Genomic DNA, 25640 nt, shown 5'->3' with positions numbered 1-25640 from the left:
GATCATGCAACATATTTTAGTCAATCTTGGGATCCCTTTTCACATCTCAAAACAGTAGGGTGGCCAACATCTTGAGATGGTAGAGAAACACTGCCAGGACACAATGGATAGCACTTGGACAATTTGAAATGAGATTCAAGCAGGTTACATCTCACCAGCACAAGTTTCTAGGCAGTTTAAGTGCAAAGGGGAGCATGCATTTTTTTGAACGTTACATTAAGTGGCAGGCACTACAGTGGTTTAAACCATCTTTTAGACGAGTATGGTATGAGTTACACGCCAACAGTAAAGTTGGACCAATGGTTTAACGTGCGATATTCTGCCAACATTTAAGCTCTGCATCAGTAGAAAAACTGGCTTGATGAAAGTAGTACCTGGTCAACAACCAGTGGGCGCATGGTTGAGATTTCTGGATCGATCAAGTTCCACTGCCAGCAACCCTCAAACCCCATTGACATGGCAGGAATTGTCCCCACCTCACCCTCTTCTGACACAGTATCCATTACATTTCAGTAGCAGGTAACATTTCAAATGTCAGTCATGTTAAGAGGCCCCTTTACTAAAGCACAGAAGACACGTCTTTTTTTAAAAAAAACATTTTATTCTTCGTGAAGGAACACAGCTACAGGCACTAGCGACAAGCATTTTAGAAACATGCCAGAACAGTTGGATCTAATGCCGAGTCTTCCCATACATCTGAAATATTCCCCAAATTGGGCCTACTGAAGCTTGGTGGCTTTATGCAAGCCCCTTGGAGGCATTTGGCTTCTGGGTGTCCTTTGATACCCCATAATCTGGAGAGTAAGTGGATTTTGACTGCCGAACCCTCTGTCGCATGTAACCACTTTTGGACTGGATAATCTTACGGGGACGCATTGGTAGGTCGTCTCTATTGGTTCCAGTTTCCATGTTTTGTGGCTTATGAATCATTTGATCAAAGTTGAAGTTCCAGTCACCAAAGAAATCAGATGAGCCCATCCAATCATTGGAGGAAGATAGGGTTCCCACTGTATGCTGAAATGAAGGTTTGGTTGTGGGAGCCCTATACAAATGTGATGGTTCAGAATTCACCAATGGCTGCTGTGGTAAAGAAGGATACCAGGTTGAAGACCCAACAGCACCGCCGCCTTGGCTGGACCCCTCGACCATATTAGCAGCATAGCGTTGAGCAGGCCTGGCATTAACTGATGGTTGCCGTGGCAGGGAAGCATACTGGGTTGAAGGACCAGCACCACTGCTGCCTTGGGTGGATCCCTCAACCATATTAGCAGCATAGCGTTGAGCAGGCCTGGCATTAACTGATGGTTGCCGTGGCAGGGAAGCATACTGGGTTGAAGGACCAGCACCACTGCTGCCTTGGCTGGATCCCTCGACCATATTAGCAGCATAGCGTTGAGCAGGCCTGGCATTAACTGATGGTTGCCGTGGCAGGGAAGCATACTGGGTTGAAGGACCAGCACCACTGCTGCCTTGGCTGGATCCCTCAACCATATTAGCAGCATAGCGTTGAGCAGGCCTGGCATTAACTGATGGTTGCCGTGGCAGGGAAGCATACTGGGTTGAAGGACCAGCACCACTGCTGCCTTGGCTGGATCCCTCGACCATATTAGCAGCATAGCGTTGAGCAGGCATGGCATTAACTGATGGTTGCCGTGGCAGGGAAGCATACTGGGTTGAAGGACCAGCACCACTGCTGCCTCGGCTGGACCCCTCGACCATATTAGCCGCATAGCGTTGAGCAGGCCTGGCATTAACTGATGGTTGCTTTGGAAGGGAAGCATACTGGGTTGAAGGACCAGCACCACTGCTGCCTCGGCTGGACCCCTCGACCATATTAGCAGCATAGCGTTGCGCAGGCCTGTCATTAACTGATGGTTGCTTTGGAAGGGAAGCATACTGGGTTGAAGGACCAGCACCACTGCTGCCTTGGCTGGACCCCTCGACCATATTAGCCGCATAGTGTTGAGCAGGCCTGGCATTAACTGATGGTTGCTTTGGAAGGGAAGCATACTGGGTTGAAGGACCAGCACCACTGCTGCCTTGGCTGGACCCCTCGACCATATTAGCCACATAGCGTTGAGCAGGCCTGGCATTAACTGATGGTTGCTTTGGAAGGGAAGCATACTGGGCTGAAGGACCAGCACCACTGCTGCCTTGGCTGGACCCCTCGACCATATTAGCAGCATAGCGTTGAGCAGGCCTGGCATTAACCGATGGTTGCTGTGGCAGGGAAGCATACCACATTGCTGGCTCAGCCCTGTCCTGTTCATATCTCCCAGTAGGCAAGGATGTAAAACTCTGAGGCAGTTTGGTTTCTTCCCCATAATAGTCCAATGGCCGCTTCACTGTTGAAGTAGATTGACCCATGTAATCTTTTGCTAAATTAGTCAAATACCCAGGATCTACTGAGCTATGTGGAACATCCTTCCTAATGACTAGGTTGTTTGAGGCAAACCGCTCATGTAGGGGTTTGAAACCTGAGGCAGCCTCCCCACCACTGCCACTGGTTGCAGGCTTCCTAGACTCAGTGACAACAGATGAGGTAGACAAAGATGTGGTTTGGGCAGGTTTATGAGTAGTATGCCCAGACATGCTGCCTGCAGAAGACCCAAGACGGGCAACTGGCTTGTATTGTGTCACATGAATCTGGTGGTCAAGAGTTTGAGGAAATGTGCTCGGGTCAAAGAGGTGTGACCCCCAATGCCTCGATTCACCATTTACAGTTCTCTCCACATCAGGACCAGCAGGTGTGCCAGGTTGGTTTTCACCAGTGGGGAAAAGGTTTAGCGGCTTTGTTACCAAGGGCTTTTTGTCACTTGTGTAGCCAATGCCATTTGAAGTCTCCAGTTGACCATCAAAAGTGAGAGAGCTGGGATGATCATCAGCTTCTTCATCTTCATCATCATTTCTTGAGGCAGCTGCTAGACGATAGGCACCCCCTGTAAAGGATGGATTAACAGCAAGTCAGTGAATGAAGCCAGAATTCATGCTCAAGATGGGAAGTAATCATGTTACCTTTTGACGCAGACAAGACAGGACTGCATTTTAACAGCAAAGATGCCAAACAAATCCTGTTAAAATAAAACCAAGTCAAAACAATCATGCCAAGCTTACAAAAGGACATTATGGAAGGAAAGGAGAAAACAAAAACTGACAAAACATACCACAAACAGATCCTAAAATCCATGGCTGTTTACTGGTGAAACAACCTCAGCTACAACAGCCAGCACCCACCAGAGCAAGTATAGACTGAAAGTCCTCAGGTCTCTAACTTAGGTCACTCTGTCTCTTCCTAATATATGCTCTCCACTTGTTAATTATCAAAGACCGCTATCACCTGGTGGTCTAAGAGAAATTAGGGATCATTGCTAACAGGTGTAGCAGCTGAATGACACCATCATCCACACTCTGGTCTGCTTGGTAAAATATATGCAAAAGAAATGGTTACTCTTATTTGTTCATGTTTAGATTGACGCGTGTTGAATTTGATGAAGATGTTTCGTATAAAGAAGCAGTGGTCCAATCTGTGACCACTGTCTTTGGAAAAGCTTGAGGAAAGGAGAAGACAACTAGGTTTGGAAAAGAGTTTAAAGGAACATAAATCAACCCTGGCTCTTTTTTAGATGGTGATGATTGTAGATGAAAGTTTTCCAAAGATGGGATTTTGTGGAGAAAATAATACTTTTCCGTGCAGTGTGATCCATCCCTGGAAATGGACTGACAGGTCAACGCTCTTAGATGTTGACAGACTTGGATTTTTTTGGGTATGCATGAGCGATGTTGTCCCTTTTTTGAAGACAAATAGAGAGTTGATCCCCACAGAACCCAGATGTTCTTTCCTCACTCATTTCTAGCTTTGACCCTTTATGGTCTTTCTGTTTGTCAATGTCAAAGTTAAAGAACTGTGGGGCACACAACTCAGAGATTAGTTGTAGGATTTGTGAATCTTTCTTAATTTCTTTATTTGAATTGAAACTTGAACACAGAGCTGAAGAGCTGATACTTTGCCAAACAGCTTCTCAGTAGTAGAAATATAAGTACATCAATGGCACTTCATTGCAGCGACACTGATGCATCCATGTTGGCCTGGGTGATCGTGTTACATTTGTGAGGCTTTGCTTACTGGTAGATGATTTAAGAAGGTGGTAATTCTGCTGTAATTCTCTATTGCCCCACCAGGAGGGTTAATATCGCTGGATTGTATCATCAGGGTGTGCAGATGAAAGCCTGCTTCATATTTCTGTAAATTGGAAAGTCAGAATTTAGTTTTTTTCTTTTCTTTTTCTCTTCATAACTACATGTAAATTGCAGATATAACTGTTTTTACAAGGAAGTAGTAGTACAGTAGTATTACAGTTTTTTTTTCAATCTATTGAAAAATTATTAGTGTGTCATGTTCTGGCTCTCTGGAAAGTGCCTAGAGACAACTTCTGTAATATTCGCTATATAAATAAAATTGAATTGAATTGAAGTGAATTGTCATAGCCAGGTTAGCTTATTATCTAGTCATTCTGATGGTTGCTGTTACACACCAAACAATCTTGAAGAGAAGCTCATCAGGAGAGCCACCACGTGACACCTTTCATGAAAAGCAAAACTTTTAAACATATATGTCGGTTTGACTGTCAAGTTAATGTTTATGGCTCAGACCACGATTTATGTCTTTAACTAAACATTGTGATTCCATTTAAGAAAGAAAATCCCACAATGGTCACTGAAATAAATTTTAACTGACAAAGGTATTAATAAATAATTATTGACTAAACACTGACTAATGAAAGAAAGACATTTATTTATTGTTTTTACTTTCAATTCAACAGAATCATTAAAAAAAGAAAGATCAAAATGAGTTAGTATCCCTAGAGAAGATTTAAAATAAACACAGTGTGACCATAGTGACATGTTAAACTGAATTGTGTCCAGTACTTAACATCACAGGTGTTTCTTGTCTTTGGTCCGTTAGACTGACTATTAAAGGGTGAAAGGTTGTTCCTCTGCTATTTATCATGGTGTTCACCAGACTGAGCATGGACCAGAGAGAGCAAAACAGAGTTGTTTGAGGAGATCAGGAAATAAATTCTAGACAAGCATGTTAGAGGTAAAGGCAGAAAAACCATCTCCAAGCGTCTCTGCGTGAGGTTCGTACGTTCATACAGAAGTTTAGGGTCTACAGGACTGTAGCCAACCACCCTGGAAGACTATAAAAAGTGTAATAATTTTTTTTTTTAATTGCAAGTAAAAAAAAAACATATCTAAATGAAATACAGATCCAAAGATTTTGTTTGAAAACGTAAAAGTTTTGATTGCGAATTTAAATGTTTTGTTTGCAAATCTAAAAGTTTTGCAAGCTTCTGTGCTGGATTTCCTGGACAGGACCTAAACAGGAAACATGTAAGATGAGTGTTTATTGGCCATTGACGGTTCGACAATGGTCACGTCAGAGTTGATGGACGGTGGAAGCGGGAGCAGAGAACACAGACAGTACGAAAATGATATTTTCTCCAATCTTTCTATTACTGCCAGCAGGACACTGGCTAGCTGAGCAAAGCAAACAATAACTTTCCGTTTTTAGGCACCATCGTATCGTCTTAAGTAGTTAAACAAAGGTTGTTACTGTCCTTCTTTTTACTGAGACCGGGATCACACTGAGCATCCTAGACGCCACACTTATGCTGGACAACTTTCACCTTCTGCAGGCAGCCTGAACAGCGGACAGCGATGCGACTGGATTAAACTGCGTGACTTTTTGGCTCAGTCTGAGTTGATCTGGATCAGCACCTCAGTGGCACATGGCCTGTTTCCTGGATAACTGTGATCCTATGACGACTCGCTTCCTGCTCCCCTCCCAATGGAAGGCAAACCATTCATCCCGCACCTCAAAGGCTTCCTATCACACGCAGAAAAAAAATTCCCGCGCTCATCTGGAGGTCTGCTGGACCCTCTGACTGAACCTTAATCTAACCTTAATCTATCTCTCTCTGTATGTTGTTCCAAACTACAATTTCCCCAATGTGGGACAAATAAAGGTTTTTTTAATCTTATCATAAAACTATGAAAGTCCTGATGGCAGTAAGAAAGAAACATTTGGAGAAAATATAATTTTCATAATCACTTTGTGTTCTCCGCTTCCGCTGTCCATTAACTCTTACGTGACGTGACCATCGTCGACCCATCAGTGGCAAATAAACACTCGTCTTACATATTTCCAGTTTAGGTCCCGCCCAGGAAATCCAGCACAGAAGCTTGCAAAACTTTTAGATTCGCAAACAAAACTTTAAAGTTTTCAAACAAAAACTTGATTTATATTTCAATTAAATAGGTGTTTTTTACTTGCAATTTAAAAAAAAATAATAATTTCAGTTTGTATAGTTTTGTTCTCCATCTGATTTTTGATTGAATGTTCATTTTTCCTTGCTTGCATGATAAAGAAACAAAAATCCCTCCATAGACTCCATTGTTGAAAGCAAATCACAAAAAACAGAGAGACTGGAATTTTCCCATATGCACATTGAAAAGCCACAAAAATTCTGGGAAAATATCCTTTGGACAGATGAGACAAAACTAAGGCTTTTTGGCATGTCATCAGCTCTATGTTCGCAGATGCAATAATGAGGCATTGAAAGAAAATAAAGACCGAAGCAACTGTGCATGGAGGAGGCTCGTTTATGTTCTGGAGCTGCTTCTGAAGTGTTCTTCTATGAGTCCTAATCTAAATCCTATTGAACATCTGTGGAAAGAGCTGAAAACATGCAGAGTCAGGAGATTTTTCATTGGCCATTATTCAGCAAATTATATGATCAGTGGTGATTTGCTAATAAGGACAATGGAGCAACCCAACACCACTAGGAGCAGCATTCATTCAGTCGTTCACTAACACTCTGTTACAGTCATGACTGAGGTGACAGTTTGAGTGACATCTGTATCTTGTTGTCCAATCAGCATAAAACATAATGTTTTGGCAGTTTTCTGTTATTTCTGTGACCGCTATGGTTTTTTTCTAATTGAAAGGTACCAATAAATTTGTCCACACCTGTATACTGTACATTTCTGCACTCCCTCCCTTTTGCAATCTCACTTTTTATTCATCAAAACAGATGATCAATTGATACTTATATTTTACAATTTAATTGGCATGATTCCAAATGATTGTACATCATAAAATGATAAGAGTGCATAATGAATAACAGTAAAATCCTGACCAACCAATCCCGACCAATCTTGGGGCATCTGCCACTGTAAAAGGGGCTAGTAACAATAAGGAATGAGTTGATTATGCGTTGACAGAGTGATCAGGGATCTAAAAACAGGGGTTAGACTTTGATTAATGCTGAGATTCTCTTCGAGATAAATCAGAATAAAGCACAGCGCTAGTAATGACCGAGTTTAGGAAAAGATATAATTGCAATTTTTCCGGCAGAAATTGTGATTTAAATTCAATTCAGCTTTTATTCTTTTTCCTTAAATCACGTTTCAGTGCAATATTCACAATGTGTACAGTAACATTTATAAACATGACAGAACGTTACATAATACAATCATTAAAAGCTATTTATCTATTGAATAAATGATGAATAAATAAATGGATGAATAAAAACTAAAGAATTGCTTCCAAATGTATTTAATGGGAAAAACATGTATGTTCTTTAAAGTCATTGACCAAAAGCAGTTATTACAACTAAGAAACTAAAAGAACCATCTTTGACTGTCATATCTTAAAAAGATATGGTGCAAAAAATCTTTAGTTAAAGGGGACCTATTATGAAAAACACGTTTTTTCTTGTTTTAACATATATAAAGTGGTCTCCCCTCACCCTGCCAGCACAGGGGAGACAAAATACCATGAATTTCTGCAAGCTCTCTGACCCCCGCCGGACAGAGTCCCCCAGTGTCACGTGGTTTTTTTTGAGCCGATTAGAATCTGCTCCCGTCGTTGCGTAACGACGGGAGCAGATTTCCATAGGTTCAGCCTCCGCTGCTGAAACCACGCCCACAACCAGCTCTCTCCGCTGCTGGAGCGGTGCTTCCTTCAGCCAGTCGGACGCGGCGCCGCGGCGGAGCGGATCCGGGTTAAATCATCCAGGTTCCCGGGTGGTTTGGGAGCTGGGTCCTCGGGGGTCCGTCCCAGGTCGGACCAGCTTCACCCTCCGAGATTTTCAGCCAAATCTGTCGGTTTGATCCCCGGTAACGGGCGATGCGCCGCGGATGCGCCCCGGAGCCGATCTGTGCGCCCGCCGTGGGGTTGCGGCGCCCGTCGCGCAGCATCCGCCGGGCAGATCCGGCTGAAATTCCGCTGGTCGGTCCCCGGGAGTCCCTGCTACCAGTCCAGGCCGGTTCCTGCGGTCCCGGCCGGTCGGAACCGGTCAGATTTCCCGGTTGAAGTCGCAGTGATGCGCGCGGCTCCAGCCTACTTCCTGGTCCCAAAGCGGGGTTTCCGACTAAATTGTCCAGGTTCCCAGCCGCTTTGGGAGCAGGGATTTCTGGGGTACGTCCCAGGCTGGATCAGCTTCACCCTCTGAGACTTTCAGCGAAATCTGTCGGTTTGATCCCCGGTAACAGGCGATGCGCCCCAGAGCCATGCCGGGCGCCCGCCGTGGCTCCGGGACCAGCGTTCAGCATCCGCCGGGCAGATCCGGCTGAAATAGTGCATAAATGTTATTTATATACAACTCATATTTTATTTTTTTAACAATAAAGTTGCCATTTGTGAAAATTCAGTGTTGTGATAATTTACAGGCTCGGGCTGCTCTGGCGGAGCGAGGTTTATTCTCCTCCCCTGCTACACGTCATTCAGGGAGCCAATCAGCACAGAGCCTCATTATCATACCCCCCCCTTCCCTTAGAATGGAGCACAGAAAAAGGGGTTAGAAGCGGTAAAACTAGTGACAGGGCCCACAGGCTGGATTTCTGATTTATGTAGAAAAAACAAGCTTTAGATTGTTTTTAAGACATTCAAGGCCTGTTTAAAATATACATTAAATGCCATAATAGGTCACCTTTAAGGGGAAGGAATCGCAAATCTTCTGTCCAGCATGCGGAGGAGGTTTTCATATCTGTCTATGGTGACGGTGTTAGACACCTGTTCCTAGGCAATGTAGTGTGATGGCAGTCGTTATCTCCCAGTGTCTTTGGCTGCTCTTGTCATACAGATTTACACTGACAAAAGATGTTGTAATTGTATTATGTTTGCTAAAATGGGCATGAGAATCATTTGCACTAGACTTTTGTCCAGACTTTTTCGTCATGCAAATGCCTGTGGTGATTTTTCAAGTGCCAGTATACATTGGTTGTGTTTCCACTGGATATTGCAACTTTTGCGCAGTACCTGTTTCTGGTGCACGTCTGCAGCCTCAAACCTAAAATAGTCCTAATTGACCGCTGTGCTGTTTGTCTTGTGAATTAATTTCCCTAACTGCGCTTCTGGTTCCGCTGAAGCCATTTCAAAATACGCTAATGTTACAAAGCACGATGATCAGATCAATACTGATTGGTTAGCGTGACCTGTCCCAGAGTAACATGCCTTTTCTGGTTAGTGAGCTTTGTAGCGTGGTAGGGACGCAACAGATACTGGGTCAGTCAGGAGTGCTGCAAAAAAGTGCAGCTTTGGCAATCACATGCTTTCGATGTCTGAAATCGCAATTTTGATCAGAAAACTATAAATCTTTGAGCCCTACATAGTGCACTTGCTAAAGAACTTATGAAATAAGCAAAACAATAAATGTGACTATTCATAAGCATCTCCAAAATGTTCAGGAGTGCTGGGCCTTATAAAATGCCTGCAAACAGGTAGTTTAAAGTCTACTTTGATGAAGCTGAACGTTCAGTTTTGGGGCCCTATGTATTTGCATAGTCCGCAGATAGCAAGAAAATAGTCCAAGGTTGTTATTCCGTCTCAGGGCTACACAATCACACACCCTCAGACTTACTATTTTGGGCAATATTGCATTGTCAGTGAGCCTAACACCCAAGTTTCTGGATTGTGTCAGGTAACGTGAACACCTGAAGAAATAAAATGTCAAAGCAGGACTTGAACCAGTAACTTTCTAGCTTCTGCTAACCCCCAAGCCCCAATGTCTCATTGCATGTTTAAACAATTCAGTTGAGTCTACATTCATTGAACAGAATATATCCATATCACCCTATACATTTAAGTCTAGAGTTCAATATAAAGCATTTATAATTCAAGTCACTGCAGCCTGGGGAGGAAAAAAAGATCATGCAACATATTTTAGTCAATCTTGGGATCCCTTTTCACATCTCAAAACAGTAGGGTGGCCAACATCTTGAGATGGTAGAGAAACACTGCCAGGACACAGTGGATAGCACTTGGACAATTTGAAATGAGTTTCAAGCAGGTTACATCTCACCAGCACAAGTTTCTAGGCAGTTTAAGTGCAAAGGGGAGCATGCATTTTTTTTGAACGTTACATTAAGTGGCAGGCACTACAGTGGTTTAAACCATCTTTTAGATGAGTATGGTATGAGTTACACGCCAACAGTAAAGTTGGACCAATGGTTTAACGTGCGATATTCTGCCAACATTTAAGCTCTGCATCAGTAGAAAAACTGGTTTGATGAAAGTAGTACCTGGTCAACCAGTGTGGGCGCATGGTTGAGATGGGTGATATTTCTGGATTGATCAAGTTCCACTGCCAGCAACCCTCAAACCCCATTGACATGGCAGGAATTGTCCCCACCTCACCCTCTCCGACACAGTGTCCATTACATTTCACTAGCAGTTAACATTTAAAATGTCAGTCATGTTAAGAGGCCCCTTTACTAAATCACAGAAGACATGTCGCTTTTTTTTTTTTAAACATTTTATTCTTCGTGAAGGAACACACAACTACAGCGACAAGCATTTTAGAAACATGCCAGAACAGTTGGATCTAATGCAGAGTCATCCCATACATCTGAAATATTCTCCAAATTGGGCCTACCGAAGCTTGGTGGCTTTATGCAAGCCCCTTGGAGGCATTCGGCTTCTGGGTGTCCTTTGATACCCCATAATCTGGAGAGTAAGTGGATTTTGACTGCAGAACCCTCTGTCGCATGTAACCACTTTTGGACTGGATAATCTTACGGGGATGCATTGGTAGGTTGTCTCTATGGGGTCCAGTTTCCATGTTTTGTGGCTGCCGGCTCATTTGATCAAAGTTGAAGTTCCAGTCACCAAAGAAATCAGATGAGCCCATCCAATCATTGGAGGAAGATAGGGTTCCCACTGTATGCTGAAATGAAGGTTTGGTTGTGGGAGCCCTATACAAATGTGATGGTTCAGAATTCACCAATGGCTGCTGTGGTAAAGAAGGATACGAGGTTGAAAACCCAACAGCACCGCCGCCTTGGCTGGACCCCTCGACCATATTAGCAGCATAGCGTTGAGCAGGCCTGGCATTAACTGATGGTTGCTGTGGCAGGGGAGCATACTGGGTTGAAGGACCAGCACCACTGCTGCCTTGGCTGGATCCCTCGACCATATTAGCAGCATAGCGTTGAGCAGGCCTGGCATTAACTGATGGTTGCCGTGGCAGGGAAGCATACTGGGTTGAAGGACCAGCACCACTGCTGCCTTGGCTGGACCCCTCGACCATATTAGTAGCATAGTGTTGAGTAGGCCTGGCATTAACTGATGGTTGCCATGGTAGGGAAGTATACTGGGTTGAAGGACCAGCACCACTGCTGCCTTGGCTGGATCCCTCGACCATATTAGCCGCATAGCGTTGAGCAGGCCTGGCATTAACTGATGGTTGCTTTGGAAGGGAAGCATACTGGGTTGAAGGACCAGCACCACTGCTGCCTTGGCTGGACCCCTCGACCATATTAGCAGCATAGCGTTGAGCAGGCCTGGCATTAACTGATGGTTGCCGTGGCAGGGAAGCATACTGGGTTGAAGGACCAGCACCACTGCTGCCTTGGCTGGACCCCTCGACCATATTAGCAGCATAGCGTTGAGCAGGCCTGGCATTAACTGATGGTTGCTGTGGCAGGGAAGCAGACTGGGTTGAAGGACCAGCACCACTGCTGCCTTGGCTGGTCCCCTCGACCATATTAGCAGCATAGCGTTGAGCAGGCCTGGCATTAACTGATGGCTGCTTTGGAAGGGAAGCATACTGGGTTGAAGGACCAGCACCACTGCTGCCTTGGCTGGACCCCTCGACCATATTAGCAGCATAGCGTTGAGCAGGCCTGGCATTAACTGATGGTTGCTGTGGCAGGGAAGCATACCACATTGCTGGCTCAGCCCTGTCCTGGCCATATCTCCCAGTAGGCAAGGATGTAAAACTCTGAGGCAGTTTGGTTTCTTCCCCATAATAGTCCAATGGCCGCGTCACTGTTGAAGTAGATTGACCCATGTAATCTTTTGCTAAATTAGTCGAATACCCAGGATCTACTGAGCTATGTGGAACATCCTTCCTAATGACTAGGTTGTTTGAGGCAAACCGCTCATGTAGGGGTTTGAAACCTGAGGCAGCCTCCCCACCGCTGCCAGTAGTTGCAGGCTTCCTAGACTCGGTGCCAACAGATGAGGTAGACAAAGATGTGGTTTGGGCAGGTTTATGAGTAGTATGCCCAGACATGCTGCCTGCAGAAGACCCAAGACGGGCAACTGGCTTGTATTGTGTCACATGAATCTGGTGGTCAAGAGTTTGAGGAAATGTGCTCGGGTCAAAGAGGTGTGACCCCCAATGCCTCGATTCACCATTTACAGTTCTCTCCACATCAGGACCAGCAGGTGTGCCAGGTTGGTTTTCACCAGTGGGGAAAGGGTTTAGCGGCTTTGTTACCGAGGGCTTTTTGTCACTTGTGTAGCCAATGCCATTTGAAGTCTCCAGTTGACCATCAAAAGTGAGAGAGCTGGGATGATCATCAGCTTCTTCATCATCATTTCTTGAGGCAGCTGCTAGACGATAGGCACTCCCTGTAAAGGATGGATTAATAGCAAGTCAGTGAATGAAGCCAGAATTCATGCTCAAGATGGGAAGTAATCATGTTACCTTTTGACGCAGACAAGACAGGACTGCATTTTAACAGCAAAGATGCCAAACAAATCCTGTTAAAATAAAACCAAGTCAAAACAATCATGCCAAGCTTACAAAAGGACATTATGGAAGGAAAGGAGAAAACAAAAACTGACAAAACATACCACAAACAGATCCTAAAATCCATGGCTGTTTACTGGTGAAACAACCTCAGCTACAACAGCCAGCACCCACCAGAGCAAGTATAGACTGAAAGTCCTCAGGTCTCTAACTTAAGTCACTCTGTCTCTTCCATATATATGCTCTCCACTTGTTAATTATCAAAGACCGCTATCACCTGGTGGTCTAAGAGAAATTAGGGATCATTGCTAACAGGTGTAGCAGCTGAATGACACCATCATCCACACTCTGGTCTGCTTGGTAAAATATATGCAAAAGAAATGGTTACTCTTATTTGTTCATGTTTAGATTGACGCGTGTTGAATTTGATGAAGATGTTTCGTATAAAGAAGCAATGGTCCAATCTGTGACCACTGTCTTTGAAAAAGCTTGAGGAAAGGAGAAGACAACTATGTATAGGTTTGGAAAAGAGTTTAAAGGAACATAAATCAACCCTGGCTCTTTTTTAGATGGTGATGATTGTTTTCAAAGTATTCCAAAAATGGGATTTTGTGGAGAAAAAAATACTTTTCCGTGCAGTGTGATCCATCCCTGGAAATGGACTGACAGGTCAACGCTCTTAGATGTTGACAGACTTGGATTTTTTTGGGTATGCATGAGCGATGTTGTCCCTTTTTTGAAAACAAATAGAGAGATGATCCCCACAGAACCCAGATGTTCTTTCCTCACTTATTTCTAGCTTTCTAGCGAGCTGATACTCTGCCAAACAGCTTCTCAGTAGTAGAAATATAAGTACATCAATGGCACTTAATTGCAGCGATACTGATGCATCCATGTTGGCTGGGGGGATCGTGTTACATTTGTGAAGCTTTGCTTATTAGCAGATGATTTAAGTAGGTGGTAATTCTGTAAAGCCCCACCAGGAGGGTTAATGTTTTTATGAAATCATCATGATCAATGTCGATACCATCAACATTCACTTATAGTTGCAGATTCTGGACTCTTCACTGAGCATTCCTAATTCTCAAAGTCAAAATGCACATTTTTATTAAAGAATGATATTTAAGATCAGAGAAATAATCTGGACCAAGGAATGAAATGAGTGTTCAAGGGAGAAAGTGATATTTATTCATTCAGTGGAGATGATAGAAGGATCTAAATAGATTCCCATCGGAAACCACTGATACAGTCTACACTAAAAATTGTTTTAATGACAAATTTTCCCTGCATATCTGTCGTCACCTGTGTGTTGATTTTCAATATAGATTTAACTAATTTAGGTCACAAAATAAGAAAATAAAAAAACAATGTATGAATTTCTGGTGAAAGAGGTTGAAATGAGGAAACAGAAGTCTGCATCCTACAAACATTACTCTTTTCATTCTCATTTTGATCTTTCTTTATTTTTTCAACCAATTTCTTCTTCATATTTGTGTTTATTTCACCTTGTCTATCTGACTGTTTCTTATTCTTGTCATGAACAATGACCATTAAAGTCAGGTATAATGAGATGGCTTACCATCCATTTGTTTTACATGCTAAACCATAAAATAATGATGATATTTCTTTATGTGCAGGCCTCTTTGAATGCATTTTAATGTCAGTCTAATAAGCTGACAGTATTTTTTTCTTTCTGTCAGATGACTACGTCTCTAACACAATCTTTTGAGCAATCATACCTCCTAAATGGAAGACTTTAATTCTAGCTTACAATCACGCTTGAGCTAACACCCTAATGTTTTGTGTATTTTTATTGCTGATGGAGACCAAAAATGCTTAAAGCTAGGGTCTACGATTTTACATATTGTACATTTTTATCAAAATCATTTATAAGGTTGTTATGGCCCAATAGTGTTACCTATGAAATAATATTAGCAAAAAGAACCAAAAGAAAATATTTCTTCTATCTGCTGTAATCCTGCAAAGAAGTCAACCAATAGGCGCCATTCGGCCCGAACGGCGCCTATTGGTCAATCTGCTTGAATGTCAGTGATTGGACAGTCCTCACCCTACTCCCCGCCTCCCAAAGTACGGCAACACGAAAGACCACTGGCTCCGGCAGTCTCGACAATTTGCGTCTGTGGACATTTGAATGAGTAACATGGTATCTTACCTGTGATTCCATTGTTGTATCTTGGTGTTTTCTTGTTTTTCTCACGCAGACACGAACAAAGATCGTAGACCCTAGCTTTAATTTGCACTTTCACAGCCAACATTTTTATGTGGGAAAAATATGGACACCAAGTGGGTTTGTCCACAGGTTTCTGTTGGCCCTACATGTGTTTGTCCATTTGAACTCAGAGAGGATCTACAGTACCTGGTTTTTAGGTTTGGGCCCATCTGGTTAGGGTTCCAGTGTGGGGTCTATGTTCCTAAAATTAAATGGGACGGACATTTTTCCTGGCTTATAAACCCATTTAACCCAATTGTATCCTTCATGAGCTCCATATATTTGACCATCACAGGTTTCCCATTTGGAGTCCATGATACTAAAACCATATAGGACCATATCTCCAACCAAATACCCCACTTTTCCCTCAGATGGAGCGCACGTGGATATGCAAACTGGTTTGACAGCAGCTTTGTTCCTCCACTGTCCTCCTCAGAGATGATCAGCTCTGCGACTCCCTTCCCTGTGGTTAGCCTCTTCTTCATGTTCATCGGTTTTGTCCTCAACAACATTGGACATGTACGTCCCCACCGCACCATCCTGGCATTTGTCTCTGGAATCTTCTTCATCCTTTCAGGTGCACAGATCTTGCCTCCCCTGATTAATCTCTTCATGTCTTTTAGGCTGCAGATTTTTTTCTGATTGTTTTCTTGAACAATTACTCTGTCCCTCAGGTCTAGCTCTGGTGGTGGGTCTGGTTCTGTACATCTCCAGCATAAATGATGAAATGCTGAACAGAACTAAGAGCAGCGAGGCTCATTTTTCGTACAAGTATGGATGGTCATTTGCTTTCGCTGCCATCTCTTTTCTCCTCACTGAGGTAAAACACAGAGCGCAAAAAGAACTATGTTTTTATATGTATTTGTGTGTATATATATATATATATATATATATATATATATATATATATATATATATATATATATATATATATATATATATATATATATATATATATATATACATATATATTGTAGGACTTTTTTCAAAGTCACACACCCTAAGTTGACTTTGAGCTGAAACAGCTTGAAAGGTTAGCTGACCTGGTTGAGTAATTAATTCAACATTCAGATAAAAGTTTCTTGACAAACACTTGCCATTGTCATGCAAATAAATGTTTTGAAATAAATGTCATTAAACTGAATGCAGAGGAGCCATGTTTCTGATGAAGTTACACAATAAATGTCATAATACAACTATCTGTTGAATAAATATAGTTTTTGTGGGCTAATCTTTCTTTCCACAGTCATTTCAAATCTTAAGTAGGATAGTATGGATCATGAATTATTCCAAAATCTTTCCCACAAGAGCTTGTGTGCTAAGGTGACTGCAGTGCCCTCCAGTGTTCACAACTGGGAACTGCAACGCTTCAAGTCCCAATACCAGCAGACCAAAATGCTTTATAATAAAAACCTTTATTGATATAATCATCAATATAACTTTTACAAAGAACAATAAAATTATCATTGGTGATATAGTGTTTAAATAAGAATGGTCTGATAATGTAAAGTTACAGAAAACATAACATACATACAGCTCCAGTTCTTCATCTTTTTATGAGCCTGTAGCTGATACTTTCTCCTAAATGGCTTTTGCAATTTTTTTTCTTCTCTCAAGTACTTTTCATAAAATTTTATTGCAGAGTGCAGGTGTCATGTCCGTCTACCTGTTCATGAAGCGCTACACAGCAGCGGAGATCTACCAGCCTCGCCATCCCAATTTCTACCGCCCTCGCCTCAGCAACTGCTCCGACCACTCGGGTCAGTTCCTTCACCCGGAGGCCTGGTCACGTGGAAGGAGCCCCTCAGACATCTCGAGTGAAGCTTCCCTCCAGATGAGTGCCAGCTACCCTGCCCTCCTCAAATGTCCTGACTATGACCAGGTGTCATCTTCGCCCTGCTGAGAGGGGAGTCACCTGAAGGTCATTCAGAGGGTCTTATAGGGTCAAACGACCAGACAAGCTCAGAGGTGTCAAAGATACAAGTTAATCAACTATGAGTCCAAGCCATTTTGAATGTGGCAAAAGGACAACACAGTTATAGTTTTCATCAGGTCAGGAAAGATTCTTGGGAACTTATTGTAGCAGAAACTATTGTTTTTTTTTGTAGACAGTGGTAAAGGCTACAGACTATAAGGTTATGGTGTTAGCTCAAAGACATGATGATTATAATATTATATATAATATAATATAAATTCTGTAATCTGGTTTAATTGCACATATGTATTTACCTTTCAGTGCCTCTCAAGCTGTCTGTTTTATGTCTTTGCTTCACTTTTTGCATTAAAAAAAGATGTTTTATTGTTCTAATACTTAACCGTGGCAGTGTTCATGTATCGGGTCACTGCAATAATTTATGAATGAACAGTCCATCCTTTCTCTGACCATCTATTTTGCCTTTATGGCAAACAATGAAAAATATTGTGCCTGCCTGAACAAACAGTTATTTTCATGCCCCCCTAAAAAGATAATAAAAATGAACACCATCTAGACTTATAAATGTAAATCTTTTTCAGAAAGCAAAACCATACATGATAAAGTCTGTCAAGATTCATGTGTTTATATGAAAGTTCCTTCTTCTTCTTCTTCTTCTTTTTTTTTCCTTTTTGTATCTGGTAAACATCTGACCATGCTGTAAGGTCTTTGGACAAAATAACAGCATTATTAGGTGTAATCTGATGGAGTCATAGATCTGTGTTTTGTATAGCTATAGCTTTATATATGATATGTACAGATTATTGATGTAAAGTTGATGCTGTATATTACGTGCTGATATTTTGGGTGTTTCTTCATATGTGTGCCCTCTGTGCTGTGGCAGAACAAATGTTTGGTGAACTGATGATTCACAAAATAAATAGTCTAATTACCAATAACATGGAGTTGAAACCTTTTTAAAAAGTAATTTTACGGCTACTGTAAATTGTAAAATTTCCCTTGAGGATGAAGAATGTATAGTAAAAAAACACATTTCATAGAGCCGTTTCTTGCTGTGCAGATGCATGGAGCCCATGGAGCCACTAGGAGCGCCTCAACATTACAAGGTCAGCCTGAATAAAGAAAAAAAGAACGTGTTCATTTGTAGCCTCCAACAAAAGAACATTAAAGTACTTTACTGTGAAACATTTATATTATGCCTCAGAAATGCACCATCTATGTGATCTGAAGGGGTTTCACTTGGATTTTGCAAGCAGATAAGGTCATAATTTTTTCTTTCTTTAGTTTTTGTTTTGATTTAAAAAAAAAATGTCATTTAACTATGTCTCTCTTTTTCTTTCTTTTTCCTCAAATGAACTGAAAATGCTGTTGTAGGAGCTCAGTCAGAGCTCTTACATATGAACTTTCGATTCACAAATCTAGCCTGTTTATTTCCATAAAATGCAACAGATTATTGGATAATCACGGGTCATAGTTAGAAGTTAGGGCCCATAAAAGCTGGAAGTGGCCCTGCTGCATGAAGAGATTATTTTCACACAAACTAAAACTTACACAAAAATATTAAAAAGCCGGTCTGGTGAACACTCATCTAAAACATCCAGGCCTTTGGTCCCTGAGGACCAGAACTGATTAACATTGCTCCCGATGGTCATTATGATATTTCAGATGAACTGTATTGATCTTGGGGCAACCGGCGGAGGTCATTCAGTGTCATATAGTGTGTTTGTTCTCCCCGTGCTTGTGTGGGTTCCCTCCGGGAACTGCGGCTTCCTCCCACAGTCCAAAAACATGCATAGTAGGTTAACTGATGATTATAAATGTCCTGTAGGTGTGAGCGTGAGCATGGTTGTCTGTTTATATGTGGCACTGCGATAGACTGGCGAACTGTCCAGGGTGACCCCCTGCCTCTCGCCTGATATTAGCTGGAATAGGCTCCATCAGACTCCCGTGACCCTGCAAAAGATAAAATGGGTATAAAAAAATGGATGGATGGATGTATTGAGTTATTACCAAATAAATCAGTCATATAAATTATTACCATTATCTACATAGGCTACCAATATCTCTGTCTTGACTTCTAAACAAATATGCAGTTTGATATTCGTTTAAACTTTAGAGAAGTTTCGATTTAAAACTAATTTCTTACAGCAGCCTCTAGGGGGCGCCATTTCCCCACGTTTGACGCTTAAATCATTTCACAGAAACACACCGTCTTCTTCCTTGATCGATCTTGTTCTTCCTGTTTATTTACCTGTTTTTTGTTCATCCTCACAAAATGACACGGCACCAGCCCCCACGAGAGAGGAAACATAAACCTGTCACATTGAAATGTGTGCCTGCAGGTTATCTCTGCAAACAAGTAGGTCAAGGCAAAATCAATAATGAACACAACATGAATCCGCTTTAAGCTTTATGTATACTTTATGTAGATACACGTAATGTACAACGTGACCAGTAGCTTTTACAGAGAATATAAAAGTTAATGCAACTACATGCCCACATTGGGCAATAAAAGATAATATTGTGCCCTGACCACAAGGCTTTCAGTTTATTTTACAATCACATAGAAAACTAGTAGTGTTTTTGACATCATCATCATCAATTATATTTTCATCCTCACTGCTATTACTTCACCGTGATGCTCATCATTAACGTCAAACATCATATTCACTGAATGTTCATCATCATAAATCTTTTCTCACTTGTCAGTCATGGCTTTATAACAGCTTTATCACAGTTTTCTGTTCATTGTTGTCATCATTATTGTCTTTGTATATTTTTTGACGATTATGTTTAAGGCTTTTGCAAAGAAGACCCCAAACTTCAGCTGAAGCAAACTTGTTACACAGAGTGTGCATACTACAACAGAGAGACCAGAAACCTTTACATTATTTCTTCATACATAACTTAAGCATAAGTTGTTTAACATTTACAGGTGGTATTAAACCATTTCACAAACAGAAATAAATACAAAAATGAGAGTTTATTATTATATAGAAATTCTTAAAGAGGAACACAAAAAGCAAGCAAGGATCTTTAGGAGTACAAACTGAATGCAAATAGTACAATACAGCAAAGTTTACTAACGTAGGCAAGACAAGACAAGAGGAAAAAAGAACAAAAGCTTAACATGACTGGTACCTACTGGACCACCGCACAGCCAGACACCAAGTCCACCCTTTAGACTGAAAAGACTTTCTCAAATGAAAGTGCTTTTAAAGTTGTAACCCTTAAGATGTTCATGAAATCAGATTTTGAGTGAAATGCTATTTTAATGCTGTTTTGATGTCATAAATCTTTCAGAAAAAGCAAGTCATTGTTTCTTTTTTCTTTTTTTTCTTTCCATAAACCTGAAAGTGAGTCTGTCAATCACCTGCTGAATTACAACCTGCTTTTATATAAATTAAAGATTTACAAGAAACTGAATGTTGGTGTACAAGTAGAAAATATTTATTTTTCCAAAGTTAGTGTCAGCTGATCATAGTTGTTTTGTGTTTCACAGAAAGGTGGAAAACTGTGATGCCGAGTTGTATCCGTTAGGATGTAAGCAATTAAAGCGGTCGCTCTTTTCTGGGTCAATGTTTGGTATAACGATGTGAACGTAACCAGACTGCTCTGAAATCTTAAGGATTACAACAGAAATCTGAAGCCCTAGCACCAATGCTAAAATAAAAGTATGCACATTTCAAAGGTCTCTGCTGCACGCAAATAAATGAAATCAGCCCAGCTGATTTAACAATGTGACCCTTCGTTAGGAACCTAAACGTAAGCCAGCTTTCTCCGAAGTTGCTCTGAGCAGGGCACCTGGAGAGAGGAATTCAGCACCAGAGTGAGATGACAACATAGTCCAGCTGAGGTTATACTGCATTGATTCAACCGCGTCTCCCTGTCCCACCCTGCTGCGTTTTATCTTGCTGATTCCCACCTTACTGAACTCGCATTTTGAATTTCCAAAAAATAAAGCACAGTGGACGGAGCATTTGCATCACTTATGCAGCCGTACAGCAGATGCTGTGTGCACTGATAGCATGCACACTGGTACACACACACACACACACACACACACACACACGCACACACACAAACATAAACACATTTGTCTGGAACAACCCCACAGGCATGCATCTGCAGCTGAAACATGGCAGTTGTGCTTTAGGGAGATGGAGAAACTTATGACCGGAGGAGGTACGTCAGGGACGATGCAGGATGAGGAGGTGGAGGCGTGAGTTGTGTTGCTGCTCCGTACAAGAACCGAGTCCACGTATTTTAATCTCTGAGTGCTTTGCTGTCCCCCTCCGTAGTCTGTGATGTCTCCCGTACAAGTGCCTGAAGTTGGAGACGGTTCAGGGAAGAGACTGAGGTCTGTCTTCAGGCTTGAAGTCAGTTATTTGGTCAGCAGTCATTTCTGTGATGACCCAGCTTTGCAGCTTGTGATTTGTGTGTGTGTATGAACTGAGGGAGAGAAAGATGTAGCAGGCTGGAGGTGTCCCTCCTCACTTCTTGTTGGCGATGCGCCTCTTCCTGGTGGCGAGCATGTCATAGAAGGGGTCTCTGCTAATGCTGGCCCTAGAGAAGCCAACCAAAGCACAGCAATGAGATAAATAAGGCCACATGTTTGATGTGGAAATGTCGGCACATTTACACAAACCCCTGCTTTAACTAGATCAAAAAAAGTTTGCGCAGTGACCTAGTTTGGTTTCCATGGTTTCAGATGACAACCACTCCCCCCCACCTCTTAAGTTTTTTTCTTGGTTTTCTGGTTTTCTGCTGGAACCTCTCACGGGTTCCCTCTTTCAGAACCCTGCCAAGAATGTAATAAAATAAACACCCGTACACGTTCCCTAACTGCTCCGCTGCAGGTGTACTGGCCTTAAGGAGCACAAACGATGCGCAAATTTACTGGCTTTTCTTCCCCCCCCCCACCACATTAAATTGAGGGTGCGTGAGTCAGGAAAGCCACTCGGGCTCCACAGAGAAGCCCAGTTTCACAGCTGCTAAATCCTGTTAAGCACCAGCATAAAGCAAGCAGAGGCTCAACCCCCCACTGTGGATATCTCCGATTCCCTTTTGTAGAGCCACATGCTCAAGAATGGGTCTGCATACGACGACTATGCGGCTCTTATATACCGCTTATTGTCACGTTTTAACAACCCAGTTTCGTGAAACAATGACTCCACTGTAAAGTGATATAATCCACGCAAGGCTGCCATGACTAATTTAACACCTTGTCCTCCTTACTGTCACGAAAGGGATAGAAAACCTGACATATCTAATGGAACAAGTCTAAAAATACAAACTTTTTACTTTTACAAGAGCGTGCATTGGTTCAGACGTCCAGAACTGAACCACTGAACAACTATCATCTCGGCCTGTGTGTTTGTGTCAGAAAAAGCAAATAGTGCCTTGCTTCAGCGATCATCTCCACTTCAAAAGAGGAGGGATATCATAATTTCCATAAAAAAGTATTTTATCGTTATGTTTGGTGGCTCCCCCCTGGTGTGCTGTAAGCAGTGACTTATCCCTCATCGTATACCCAGTGAAAACACTTCGGATGTATGGAGAGGAGGAGGGATTGCACTATATTACAGAACACAAGTGCTCTGTTCTGCTGAGCCAACTGTCTTTGACATTGCACCATCTTCTATGCAGCTGATTACAGAGCTTTCAGAATATAGGTCACTATCAACAAGGTTATCATTTGTGGCGTCTACCCAAGAGAAAACACATTTCTCTTGTCTGTTTTACTGTTTAAATAAGATACGATGCTGGGATATGTACAATAAAGTATTTAAGCCTTTTGAAAACCATACAAGTAACTCTTTTCTTTCCACATCTTGAAATATGTGTTATGTGAAAAGAACAAAATCAGTCCAAAACAGGCCAGAATTCAGAGTAAAACCCAAACTGGAGCCTACAAGGATCTCTATTTAGGGAAAGCAGAGATGACTCTGATCTGATCCCGCTTTGAAGGAGGCTTTTCAGAAAAACTTAAGGAAAACCTGGAAGTTTGCCTGTTCTGGACTGCAATGGCATGGACTCATGAGCCAGAGCGCAAGTGTGTCGCTGATCAGGCCACCAGAACACAAAACAGAGGAGCTTGGTCGCTAACTCAAAGGAGAGAATAACATCTTTCTCTGGTAGCAAGTACGGCGTATGTTGCAAATAAATGCTTCAAGACTCTCAATATTGCATATTTACCCTTTAACTTCTATACAGCAACTAAAATCATGAAAGTGGATCATTATGTTAAAATTACAAAGCAGCAGTTTGAAAATGTGCTCACTTTCTGTTTTACTGATGATTAAATTGAATGATTTATATCACTTTCAGCCACTTTCCCTTTGAAATTACCCTTTTAGAACAGAAACGTTAGCGTGGCTCATTGCAGGGTTAAAAGAAAAAACCTAATCACATCAAATATAAAATGAAATTTGCATTTTATATTGTGTTTTTAAATCTATAAAACAACTTAAATGTGAAGAGAAAAAATTACCACTTCATCGGAGGACTGTGTATATAAGGAAAAAAGGCAACTTACTTAATAGATTTAATCCATTCCTCCTTCTCCTCAGGCGTGGGTGCTGATATCCTGTATACCACATGGTTGCCCTCGACAACGCGCCCATCTGCCTCCGTTTTGCAAGCTTTGATCACCTGGCCCTTGTGATTGGGGTTGTACAGCTCGAAACAGTTCTGAATGTGGAGAAAGCAGATGATTAGCTCTGTTCAAATACAATTTTTTTATACTGGGAAACTTTTATGAATATAGTTTCCCAGGGGAGACAGATACTGAACAAGGGATTTGCTATCTTAAAAAAAAAAAAGAAAAAGAAAGAAAACAATACTCACAGGTTTCCTGGGCTCTTCCACTTCCCTGATGCTGAGATTCTCCAGTGGGATTATCCCACGAGGCTCTTTGTCCTGGAGGAGGGACAACAAGAGACAAAAACATGAGATGAGAAAGAAAAACAAGTGAATTGACAGAGAATTGATCGAAAATTAGAGGAAAAAAAACAATCAATGAAGAAGTAGGAGTAGGAGCAAGGCAAGATGAAGCGGTAAGAAGAAGGAAACATAAAAGAGAGTAAAAGGACCAGAACCATAAATGGATAAAAACAGTGATAAAAAGGAAATAAGTGTTTAATTACAGACAGGGGATACAAATATCCTGTGACATGTCCTGCTAGAAAAGTGTCCCTCCAAATCATCATCCCTCCTCCCCATCCTTGATGCTTTTTACCCGACTAGATAATGTGAGCACGCAGCAGTCAGACCAGAGGACAGAACACAATGTTACTGTTCTGAAGGAGAACCAGGATGATGATGATACTGCAGTAAGCACACAGGGACACTGAAAAACATCCTAAAATAATATAAACAATAAGGAGCGCTAACAGAACGGCAATGAGATGAGAACGAGGAATTAATGAGAAGGGCTAACAATGTGCTGATTTGATCAGCAGTAATTAATAACAATTTACAACCACTGATAACGAGGAGAGGAGAATGGCTACTGGGGCAGCGAAGTTCCTCTCTCAGGAACTTTACCAAAGTGTAATCTTCTTTTTGTTTTTATTAAATGAATAAAAAGCAAACAAAAATGTTGGGATGTTGTGTGAAATGTAATCAAAAACGTATTTTCTTCTGAAAATGTGATAGCAACACATCTCAAGCCAGTGACGACAGCTGCATGACTCGGTGCATCACCTCCTCTGAGACCTAAGAAGACCAGTTGCTGATTTTTTGTAGGTGAATTGTTTTTTTAGTCTTATTTCTTACAATGTCCATAATTCACCAAATGTTTTTCCAGTTGATCACGGGTTTGGAGCTGAAAGCAGAAAAATCTTGCAGTCTGTTGCTGCAGATCAATGCAGTTGTTTTATGTACAGTATATGTACCTGAAACCATCTAAATATTTGTCTGGTATGCTTCAGGAGAGTCATACAATCAGCAGTCTGTGCTAACACTAGGAAAGAGACGTGCCTTGCTATTCAATTAATTCAAGAGGGTTTGTGAACTTTGTGAACTCCACAGGCTTGAAAGCACAGCCAGTGAACCAAACTTTAACTGATCACGTCAAATTTCGTGTCTGTGTTCTGGTTCCAGGGAATAACCTGCGATTAAAGAGGAGCCAAACCTTCCTGGCTTTAGGCGTAAAGGGGGCTGTTACATGCCACTCCGAGTCAACTCTGTGGAAACACAAACAGGCGCTTCAGCAGGTTTATCATCTTAACGTGAGACTCACAGTTGTGTATTCGAAGTAGTAGAGGCAGTTGTCCGTCAGGATGAACCATCTTCTCTTCCAGGTTTTCACACGGCCCCCTGACAGGAAGAGAGAAAGGACACAGGAAGTGACATGATGGCCGCAGTGACAGACTAGCTGTCTCCCATCAGGAAAAAGAGCAGGATATGTGACCCTCTTTAATGAAGCAAACCC

The 25640-nt window shown here is 41.8% G+C and overlaps 2 protein-coding genes across 3 annotated transcripts in view; one reads left to right on the top strand and one right to left on the bottom strand.

Moving 5' to 3' along the window:
• The window catches only part of LOC133421518 (voltage-dependent calcium channel gamma-5 subunit-like), a 42527-nt gene extending 25289 nt beyond the window's left edge, over window positions 1-17238 (top strand). Inside the window, exons 5-7 of the mRNA XM_061711171.1 lie at window positions 15707-15847; window positions 15945-16090; window positions 16913-17238. Coding sequence (XP_061567155.1) covers window positions 15707-15847; window positions 15945-16090; window positions 16913-17173 — 548 coding nt within the window. The 3' untranslated portion in view covers window positions 17174-17238. The remainder of the gene's footprint in view (window positions 1-15706; window positions 15848-15944; window positions 16091-16912) is intronic.
• A 2305-nt stretch (window positions 17239-19543) lies between these two features.
• LOC133421517 (cytohesin-3) overlaps window positions 19544-25640 on the bottom strand; it is a 51150-nt gene continuing 45053 nt past the window's right edge. Inside the window, exons 10-13 of one of the 2 annotated variants that reach the window (XM_061711169.1) lie at window positions 25449-25525; window positions 24053-24124; window positions 23742-23896; window positions 19544-21769 (exon numbers count right to left, since the gene is read on the bottom strand). In XM_061711169.1, the coding sequence (XP_061567153.1) occupies window positions 21697-21769; window positions 23742-23896; window positions 24053-24124; window positions 25449-25525 (377 nt within the window). In that variant the 3' untranslated portion in view covers window positions 19544-21696. The remainder of the gene's footprint in view (window positions 21770-23741; window positions 23897-24052; window positions 24125-25448; window positions 25526-25640) is intronic. The other variant, XM_061711170.1, reaches the window with a different exon arrangement.

Source organism: Cololabis saira, chromosome 21 (genome assembly GCF_033807715.1).
Source record: "Cololabis saira isolate AMF1-May2022 chromosome 21, fColSai1.1, whole genome shotgun sequence".
Taxonomy (NCBI): Eukaryota; Metazoa; Chordata; class Actinopteri; order Beloniformes; family Belonidae; genus Cololabis; species Cololabis saira.
The sequence above is the reverse complement of the archived record's forward strand: the minus strand, read 5'-3'. Positions and strand labels throughout refer to the sequence as shown.